The 10,454-nt window shown below is 44.0% G+C and overlaps 2 protein-coding genes across 2 annotated transcripts in view; one reads left to right on the top strand and one right to left on the bottom strand.

Moving 5' to 3' along the window:
- The first annotated feature begins 133 nt into the window (after window positions 1–133).
- On the top strand, window positions 134–3,954 carry MALL (mal, T cell differentiation protein like). The gene is made up of 4 exons (XM_069850274.1): window positions 134–1,289; window positions 2,412–2,579; window positions 2,919–3,047; window positions 3,402–3,954. Exons 1-4 carry the CDS (start codon window positions 1,188–1,190, stop codon window positions 3,462–3,464), a joined length of 462 nt encoding a protein of 153 aa, XP_069706375.1. The 5' UTR covers window positions 134–1,187; the 3' UTR covers window positions 3,465–3,954.
- ASB3 (ankyrin repeat and SOCS box containing 3) overlaps window positions 3,882–10,454 on the bottom strand; it is a 34,190-nt gene continuing 27,617 nt past the window's right edge. Inside the window, exons 8-10 of the mRNA XM_069850273.1 lie at window positions 8,854–9,105; window positions 6,536–6,669; window positions 3,882–4,501 (exon numbers count right to left, since the gene is read on the bottom strand). Of these exons, the coding sequence (XP_069706374.1) occupies window positions 4,242–4,501; window positions 6,536–6,669; window positions 8,854–9,105 (646 nt within the window). The 3' untranslated portion in view covers window positions 3,882–4,241. The remainder of the gene's footprint in view (window positions 4,502–6,535; window positions 6,670–8,853; window positions 9,106–10,454) is intronic.

Below are 10,454 nucleotides of genomic sequence, written 5' to 3'. Positions count from 1 at the left end.
ACAGGCCCTGTGTGCTGCCCGCTCCCAGTGGGAAATGATCAATCCCATTTCTCTTTTGTGCTGGCGTGTCTGGATGCTTTCTGCAGGTTGACGGGCGCTTTGCCACCGTGTCCATGGAAAGAGGTGGGCACAGAGTCACAGGGTTAAGTCCAAGCTAGGCATTGATTCTGTCAGTTATGAAATGCTATAAGATCTTCCAAATCATGCTGCATGGAGCCCTGACAGCATTTGAAATCCAGAGCCTCCAGAAATGTCACAAAGCACTTCCCCCTGCCCTGGGAGAGGCTCAGCAGTAAGAAACATCACAGCTTTGATCTTTGCTCTGTATTGTGCAAGAGCTTGGCACGGAAGCTAAATTCCTAGGGCATCACTTGGCTCTCCTAATAGAGAGATACAATATCTTCCTAGGAAGTTGTCCTGCGCCTGCTGCAGAGTATTGCCCGAGCTAGAGAGGACAGAGTGACTTCACTTGATCATGAGGCAGACATGCCACCTTCAGTCTTTCATCCCACCAGTTATTGGTGGGCAATGAGGTGAGGCAGAGTTCTCTGGAAAAAAAAAATCATACGCGTGTTGAATCCAAAGTGCACCTGCTGGGAACTAGAAATTGTAGCTGCCCATTAGACCTTTCTGGGCACTTCCAGAGCACACAAGCAAACCCTCCTGTCTTTTACCAGTGCATTGCCTGTAAAACACGCTTGGCTGCAAGTGTTTGAAGGCTGGACATGCCTGGTGGGTGTGGGGGACTCTTGATGTGAACACGGAGCAGAAACCTGAACAGAAAGGGGAGGAAGCAGTAACAGTGGAAGTGAAAATATTTCAGGCTTGAAAATATGGTAAGGACAAAAATTGATTGCAGGAAATGCTTCTGCCCCGGTGTGGTGTAGGTTTTTTTCCCATTTTCCTTCTCATTAAAGACCATGAATTAATTGTGTGCAGGTGACAGGGCTCGGGTTCCGTTGTTCTCCTGTCCCAGTGCTGGCAGCAGAGTGTGAGGCCAGCCGTGATAACTGGAGGGCTGCGGAGGGCTCCCACAGCCAGAGGAAGCGGTGTGGTGCCAGCCTGGGCTGGTTTCTGTGATTACGTCCCCACGGGTGTGTCGGTTAAAACCCCGCACGGGAGTGGCACAGCGCAGGCAAATGCGAGCGGAGCTCAGCTAGAGCGTTTGTAGTGTCAGCTGAGAAGAGATGGCTTCAACGAGTTCCCCCGTCGCCTCCACGCAGCCCACCTTGCCCTCTGGACTCGCTGTCTTCAAAACCATCCCCTACGCATTCATCCTACCAGAAATAGTGAGTATGCTGAGCTTTGCTGTGTTACAGCAAACAGCCCCCGCTAACAGCCCCAGAAAATCAGGGAGCAGCCCCCAAAATGATCCTGAAGACATAATAATGGGAAATAACGCCTTTTCCTTTAGCTTAACTGAATGTGGGTTTTGTGATGCGTTTTTGGTTTGGAACAGCTTGAGGACAAGATATGCTCCATCTCCATCTTGGAGCCTTATGTGAGGGTCGCTGGCTGCTGTAGGGCTGTGAGAAGCTGAAGAGCTGCTGATGCCTACAGGTCAGGAGCAGCTCCAGTTATTGCGTAGAAATGGCTTAAAATATCAAGAGAATTTCGTTCCCTGTATGAAGTCTTTCCAATGCCTTGAAGGCAATTGGATGTCCTGTGTGACATTCCATGAATCTTTCAATTTTATGGGTCCAGAGGGCATCTGGTCTGACTGGCTGAGATAACTGCCAGTGTACTTTGACATTGCACAGTGCTGGCAACCCACACCACTCACGCTCCACCGGCACAATCGCTCTGAGGGGGCTTTGCTGTGGGCAACCTGTGGGCTCAGCTCCATGCTGCACATCTGAGAGAATCTCATGCACCACAGCTGGAGTGGCACAGAGCGATGAGAGCTTATCCAGAAAAACTCGCATGCTGTTTGTGCCTGGTAAATATTTCAGGTGGATCCAGAGAGAGCAACTCACTCTGGGCTGGTGTGTGGAGTCAGGAAGAGACTTCCTCATGCCGTGATTTCAAGCCCAGGAGAATTTACAAGCAAGCAGGGCTGGGCAGATACAACACATCCGTTGGCCTTTCCCAGATAAAGGCATGTTTTCTGGCTTCTCCATCAAAGCCCTTGGGGCAAGATGTTTCCTTGTGTCGAACACAGCAGCAAACTTTTCTTTCTGAAAGGAACATTTTGATGTGTTTCCAAAAAGTGTTTAGGGAAAGTCGTGTCAGCTTGCGATGCTGCTGCCGTGCTGGGATACTCCGGGAGGCTGATCTGCACCACCTGAACATGCAGGGCTTCCCATGGCTGCTGGGGCTGGCCCAGGAAGGAGGCAAAGAGGGACTGGGGGAGGAGAAGGGGCTTTTCCCCATCCTGTGCTCATCGGAGATGCCTGTGTTTGCCCCGGCAGGTCTGTGGGACCTGGGTGTGGATCCTTGTTGCTGCTACCTCCGTCTCCTATCCCCTGCTGCAGGGATGGGTGATGTACGTGTCCCTCAGCTCCTGCCTCATCTCCGTGCTGCTCCTCATAAGCTACCTCTTCGGCTTTCACAAGAATAGCGAGAACTGGAAAGTGCTGGTAAGGAGGGGCTGGGACACTGGCAGACGTTGGCAGCAGCACGATGGCCGCAAGGTCACTGTGGTTGGTGATGGGTTAGCCAGCCAGCCGCCGGCCCTTCTGCAAACAACCACCCTTTTTCCTGCTTTGGCTGTGATTGGAAATGCCAAGGGAAGCCGTGCTGTGCCGTGGGTGCTGTGTGAGCACGCAGGAGGGTTCGGTCCCAGCCCCTGTCTGGGCGTGTGCCCCATTTGAGCACTCACATGTGCAGAGGATGTCTATTTGCCCTCATCCTTAGGGCAAATAAGAGGAGGATGGTCCCAGGCAGGCATCAGTCCTCTCTGCTCCTTTGTTTTACAGGACAGTCTGTACCATGGTGCCACAGCCATTCTGTACATGAGCGCTGCTGTCTTGCAAGCCAACGCAACCATCAATTCTGAGTTACACCCCAAATCGCCACTTTACTACCAGCTCAACTGCGCCGCATCGGTGAGTCAATCCAGAAAACCCCAGGCAGGTCACAGCACCCCCAATTCCAATTCCATTGCAAGAGCAATGAAAGCCCCAGCAGAGCCATTCCAAGCCCAGCAGCATCACACTGGTCAGAGCTTCAGCTCCTTGTCTCTGTTGTGTTGTGCAGCCTGCGTGGGCTTCTCAGGGTCCAGCAGATCACAAACAGCTTTTCATGGCTGCTGTCTGGGAAACATGGGGGGGCTTTGCCTCTTCTTTGAAGCTGGAGAGAGTTCTAGGCTGGATGGTTTCCTCGAGTCAAGAACACTGAGAGTTGATGGCATTAGACATTCCCAGCTGACCCCAACTTTTGCTCTTCCTCCTCTCATGCAGTTATTTGCCTTCATCACGACCTTCCTGTACATCCTCCATGCCTTCAGCATCTACTACCAGTGAGTCTGGCAGTGCCCACTTCACCTCTGCAGGACGAAGGCTTTCCCAGAGTGAGGAATGCAGCTGTTTTCCACCATGGTGTCCCTGCCCCAGCCCTGTCACTCACCCCATGGGGATGGTGGTTGCTTTTTGGCTTCATCGAAGGAGGGATTTTTGTACAACAGTGTCACGGCAGTGAGCTTGTGGGGACATTTTGTGCCTGTCTCACAGGCTACGCAAGGCAAGGGACTGGGCGCAGGCTCCAATCCACCCTCCCACTCCGATGTTCCACAAAACACAGACAACCAAGGAAAGGAAAAAAAAGAAAATCACTGTTCCTTCAGCAATGAGTTTTCCTTCTTATATTAACTTCCTGTCTCTGGTTCAGCTAGATCAGTCCTCAACACATAAACTTGTAACAATAATACAATATTGTGTTCCTTGACTTTCAGATAATTTTATTTGGTATGTGTGGTCCTTAGAATAAAGCGTTTACTAACACTGTCTGTCCAAATAGATTTCAACCATGATATAAGCCATGTTCATTGAACAAGCTAATTTTACTCTGTAGGAGTGAAAAATTTCCTTTCAGAACCAGAATTATGTTCACAGACTTAGAAAGCTATGACAGACTTCTTAAAAATGTAAGTCACAGAACTTGTAACAAACTTCTAGGCATAGTATAAAACTACAGCATGAAAAGAGTTATTACTACAGTTATTTACAGTAGCTCTTCTCCAGTGCCTGCTAATTGCCATTATGAAATCTGCAGCCACTTCAGTCACTGGCAGCGCCTTCACCTCACACTGGCGTTAGGTCCCTCCTCTCCGCATCTTCAGCACTGGAGTGACTGGTAGAGGGAGCTCCCTCCTCTCTCTGCCCCAGATAATCCTCTGCTCCCAGAATAGCATCGGCACGCAGTACATCTAAGTAGAGAAGGTAGTCCTGGAGATAAGTTGGCAACGGCAGTTCCCGGATAAACCGGTCTGATCGCAAACGTTCACTTGTTAAAATGGATCGGATCTCAAGACGACAAAGATGAGAGAGGGGAGGAATGGAGGCTGGAAAATTAAAAAACTCAAGTAAGCAGGACACCATGGGACACCATCATTTGCCTACAATTACCCAGGTTAGCTGGATCCCCCCAGTCTCTGGCAGCTAACAAGGCAGAGTTCTCCAAAGTGAAGGGCTTTTGCCTTCTAGGATCAGTGTGTTTGCAAGTTCCCTACAGGTGCTAGAAAAGTTACCTTAAACTTCTAGAAACAAAATGTTAAAGAATGATTTTATCCTTAACCAGAAAGTTTCATCTCACCAGCCTAACAGCTGCTCACTTGGGGACAGAGGTGCCCATGCTGCTTTACAAGGCTTAAAGTTAAGTCTAGAAATAAATCAAGCCACAAAATAACACAAGGTAAAATACTTCAAAGATAAGTATTAAATGACAGCATGGCTCAGTTGGCATATGATGCCAAATGTTCTAACAGTGCTAAATAACTTGACTTAGGACAAGCACCGTGCCAAAAGATACACAGACGCATCTGTAAATGTGCATGTGCTCAAAGACAAACTTGCATATTATGGTTCAATATATCCCAGTACAGAACTCCAGCACCTCCAAACTCTCCTAGAGTGGTTTTTCCACTGATTTTCACAAGGAATCTATGAACTGGTCATTTCTGTGTTCCAGTACAGAAGGGTAAGCATGGCAGGTATGTAACTCCACAGGACCATGTGTTTGCAAGCCTTCTGGTGGAGGCATGAACACCAGTTCTTGGACTTCTTCGTACAAACCCATTGTTTTTTATTTCCTGTGCTCGCTCACTTGACTAGCTTATTTCAGTTCAAGTAACTGGTATTCCTCAAACAGGGAAATTTTGTAGTTCTAGCCTGAATATAAAGAAGAAATTTTTTTACAATGAGGGTGGTGAAACACTGGTGCAGGATGCCCAGGGAGGTCCCATCCCTGGAAACAATCAAGATGAGCTTGGATGGGGCTCTGAGCAACCTCATCTGATTAATGATGCTGCTTCCTCTGCCAGGGGGTTGTGTGGGCTGGACAGCGTTTAAAGGTCTCTTCCAACCCAAACCATTGTATGATTCTATGAAATCTGCCTTGGCACAGCACCCGGCCTGCTTGGCCTGACTGCTCTTGGCTGAACACTTTAAAACTTTCCTCTACCCTGTTGCTTTTTCGTCTCCGCTTTCTCTTTGGCTTTGGTCACTGGATGCTATTACAACACAAATATATTTGATAATAGCAAAGCAAACAGAGAAAGAATTTAATCTAAATTTCACAAAATATCTTAATTAGCATTAACTATTCCAAAGAAAGTCTTATTAAATAACGTCAACATAATTTTAGATATTTAAAAAATTATTACAGCTGCTTTTAAAGAAGAATTTGCTTTGAAATGAGTCCCTAACAAAGACATCTTGACCTGTACAGGAAAGCTGCTTTTCTGAAGGCTGAACACTGCGAGCACGAGTGTTTTCTTAGACAGCCAATTACTCAATCTTTTTGGCTGACCACATTTTGATTACAGGAGTGACAATCAACAGCTAGAGTTGCAGGTATTAAATATGATGATTCATATAGTTTGCATTTTCATTGTTGTCAAACGCTTGCAGAACAGGAGAGACGCTTCACTGCAGATACAAATCAGATTAAAAAATGTCACATCACTGGGATATTGTCTAGAAAGCATAATCAAGCAATATTGATCATTGTCCCTTAAATGTCCCAAGAGGCTGAACAAATCACTTCACAGAGGCACAGCACTAATTTACAGACCCTGCCTGTACTTTATAGCACATGAGGAAACTTAAAGTGGACAAGATAGCCTAGACTGAGAACACCTACTTGAAACATAACTGTGATCTGAACAATGTAATGAATAAAATTCATTCAAATATGTTTTGCTTGTTAGTTTGTTTGGGGTAGCTGCTCTTTCTTCTCCTCAGTTTCCAGACAAGCAACGTCTGTGGACTGTTCAACCTTCTTTGCCATCGCGCCTCTGCACACAGAGCTGTTTCTCGCTTACAGCCTGGCAGGTGACTATACACAGAGACTTTTTTTCCCTAACTGTATCGCTTACCAAAGTGGCTCTTGGGAGTCCACGTGAACTTCTCTTTGTAGTCTGAGAGATCTCTCTGGACGTGTGGAGGAAGCCTCTTCCAGTCTGTGAACTCCAGGATGAAATTGAGGGCACTCTCGCTCACAGAGAAAATCCTGCGTAACAACCCACCCCCATAAAATATCATTTGTCACAACAGCATAAATACAACGATGGAAACAACACAGAGAAAACTCTACTTTTTTTCTAACAAACCCTTAACAACCTATGTCCTAAGCCCAGAAGCAGAAAAACATTAAGAGAAATTCAAAGTAATTTTGACAGCACAAGCCTTTGCTAATGTAATTTTATCTTTCTCTTTCTTTATAAAATTTATACTGTAAGAGAAAGGTATCTGCTCTGAAATGTAAATGCCTCGGTAACAGGCAGCATTCTCCTCTGCACTAATTTCTTATTCCATTTCCACCTTAATTTTAATAAGGTGTCAAGTCACCAGAGCATTACCTCCACAGCCAGGGAAAAATGCACATATATTCAGATACTTACTTATTAAACCAAAAGAAACCCTACAAAATCTGCAAGTGTTTCCAACTCTCCTTCTACCAGGGATTGCATTTGTATCTATTCAGAAAGCCGTATGATTTACATTTCAAATCTTTTATTTAGCGTGTGCGAAGAACTTCTAACAATAGCTCAACTAGATGAAGTCTATAAGGAGGTTTAAGTAACAGCAGGCAAAACAACTGCTTTGATATTACACATGATGATGAGCCAGGCAATTCTGCAGAACAGCTTCTCTGCTAGATGGGTACAACCCTGAGTTTTCATCTGAATGGAAATCTAAATGCACTAAACATACAAAAATAACAGACTAAAAACTTTTAATACACTTGTTTGTTACAAGAGATTCATGTCAAAAGTATTTTATGTCCCTTCTAATTTTTATTATTTCTTTTTTCATATTTGACTGAACTTTCATGCATTCGCTGAAAACCGTACAGGAGAGAGCTGACTGCCTACCTTTCTTTATAAGAATGGTGATTTTTCTTTTCCCACCGGCGATTAAAATTGTCAGTGCTCTAGACTAACCAGCTGATGATCGATTATAGAGTTGTTTTGCACAATGAGCCAGCAACAGTTAATGAACAATATGCATAAATGTAATTTGCTGTGTAACTTCCTGTTAGCTTCCAGGACGGAATAGTTAATATTGAAGTTAAACTTAGAAAAACATTAGTTTTGTGGATTATGATGTGGCAAGAGTTACTTTAAAAAGTGGACATTTAAACAAAGGAAGTAATTGGCATAGAAGTATCTGTGGATTATGTAACAAAACAACAAAAAGCACCACATGTGCAATACCTGGACAGTGAGATTTGTTCAGTTGCCGAACTGCAATCTTGTTGCACGTTTACTTCTGCAATCACTTAGTCTTCTGTGAATAAATATGATCTACAGAAGCACAGGTATACCATGCTTCATATATGCTCCTAATTATTGTCCAGAAAGCCATGATGCTGATGATTAACAGAATCTCACTGGGTCATAAATGAATGCATTTAAAACTACCAGTGACATTTTAATCATGATGTCTTAACAGGATCTGAAACCTAAATCAATACTTAACCTTAAAATCCTACCCCTTTCATACTGTTAAGTAAGGCATGTCATGAGCTGATACACCTCAGCTACGTTGTTAACAGCTGAGACGTACAGTAGTAAAGTCTAAGCATCATCTCTATGGACAAGAAAAAAAGAGAAGAAAATACAAATACTTCATAATTTAAATACAAGTTTCACTCTGTATGCCTGATTAGATATAAAACATCAACAGAGTTATTTGTATATGCAAAAACTTAAAAAAAAAAACCCCAACACTCTGGAATTTTTGCCCCATTATTTTGTTAAGCCCAATCTCTATCAGCATCCGTTTCCTCTCCTCCTAGCCTTGGCCCAGCTTCACTTCACATTTGTTTCCCATCCCTCCTGACCTCTTTCACGGTATTTCTTCTTCCCATTATACCATATTCCATATTATTTTATACCATTTTTATATTACCAGACACTCAATTTTCAACTAAATTTGGGGGCTAATAAGAGATGTTTGATACAAAAATCATGGAACAATGCGTAGGGTAGTGACAAAGCAATCTCCATTCTGTCTTTTTGCCTAAAAAATTTGTTTTACTGAATCCAGCCGTTACCTGTGAATGATTTATTCCAGACTTCCCATAACCCTCACCACTTTAGATTCTGTCCTGCGTGTTTAATAACACTGGCAACAGCTCTGCAGATGTGCATACAATATTTAGGTAAACAATACAACGTTATCTGCTTACCAGAATCTGTGCATTAAATTCACTGGATTAAAACCAGCCAAGAGCAGGTAAGGCAGCCACTCCTTGTACTCTTCACGCACTTTAACTGTGTAACGTACAAACTCCAATAACTGGTCCCCAGAAGGCAGTAAACAGCCCAGCTTCAAGAAGCGTTGGAACAAAGTAAACTTTTCATGGAATAGGCAATATCCCAAATTAATCCCAAGTAAGGTGATCCCATATTTCAGGAAAATATCAATGAAAGAAAATAACCTATGAACAGCACACAAGGAACAGAACAACCTGTTAGTATTTCTCCAGAAAGCATCTACCATTTCACTTCTTGCCTCCAAGAACACAAATTTCTTCTATCAAAAATCCCCTCAACCCAAAGACAAACCCAGCACACCATAATGACCACAGTTCTTTCTGGAAAGCACCAGTTTAAACAGTATTGTAAAATTAGCTTGGGAGAATGCAGTCCCTACATTTAACTCATTTGTTCTTTTTGTTCTGAAAAGCTTATGTCCCAGTCAAGTTAATTCTTACAACAGCCTGGAGAAGAGAAGGCTCCAAGGAGACCTTACAGCAGCTTTCCAGTACCTGAAGGGGCTACAAGAAAGCTGGGGAGGAACTGTTCACAAAGGCTTGTAGTGATAGGACTAGGGGCGATGGGTATAAACTGGAGAGGGGCAGATTTAGGCTAGATATAAGGAAGAATTTCTTCATCATGAGGATGGTGAGGCACTAGCACAGGTTGCCCAGGGAAGCTGTGGCTGCCCCATCCCTGGAGGTGTTCAAGGCCAGGTTGGATGAGGCCCTGGGCAGCCTGGTCTGGTGGGAGGTGTCCCTGCCTATGGCGGGGGGGCTGGAACAGGATGGGCTTTAAGGTCCCTTCTGAGCCAAACTATTCTATGATTCTATGATTTTTTATCTGGTGGGGGTGGGAGGGCGGGGGGAGCACATCTCGTCGAGACCATAATTTTTAATTGGAACAGGATTTCTTGTAAAAACTAATTTCTCCAATAGCCTCTACCTATCTGTGTACAAGCCTCAACTGTTTAAAAAATTCAGGGCACTGATGCATATCCTCCAAATGTTAGTATTTTGTCTAAAAAGGTTTGCAGATGACAAACTTCTGGAATATAAAATGAAAATGTTGTGTATTTTGATTTTTCTTCCTTACATAAAGGAAATCGGAGGAGGTCACATGTGGAGTACAAGAAGCAGGAATGAAAAACTGAAGTCATGATTCCCAAATACAAGCCAGCCCCAAGAGCTGTAATACCATATCTACTGGATAAACTGCTTTTTAATGGGGGTGAACAAAATTAACTGCTACCAAATCCTCATACATTTAAGTGGCAGCACGTAAGCAGTGAATTTTGATCCATCTACATGAAATATTCTGTTAGAATATCTGTTTTAAGAACATTTAAAAGCCTTTATGCAGATATTTTCCTTAATGAAACATGCTAGCCGTGTATTCCTGAGAAAGTGTGTCTACAAAGGGTGAACTAACCAGGGTTCTGGCAAAACATTCAAGGACAGACAACAATCAGTGGAAATAAAAAGAAGTTTTCAAATGTATTCTCTACTACATGAAATTTCTCTGATGTTTT

The sequence above is a fragment of the Phaenicophaeus curvirostris genome, chromosome 2 (genome assembly GCF_032191515.1).
Source record: "Phaenicophaeus curvirostris isolate KB17595 chromosome 2, BPBGC_Pcur_1.0, whole genome shotgun sequence".
Taxonomy (NCBI): domain Eukaryota; kingdom Metazoa; phylum Chordata; class Aves; order Cuculiformes; family Cuculidae; genus Phaenicophaeus; species Phaenicophaeus curvirostris.
The sequence above is the reverse complement of the archived record's forward strand: the minus strand, read 5'-3'. Positions and strand labels throughout refer to the sequence as shown.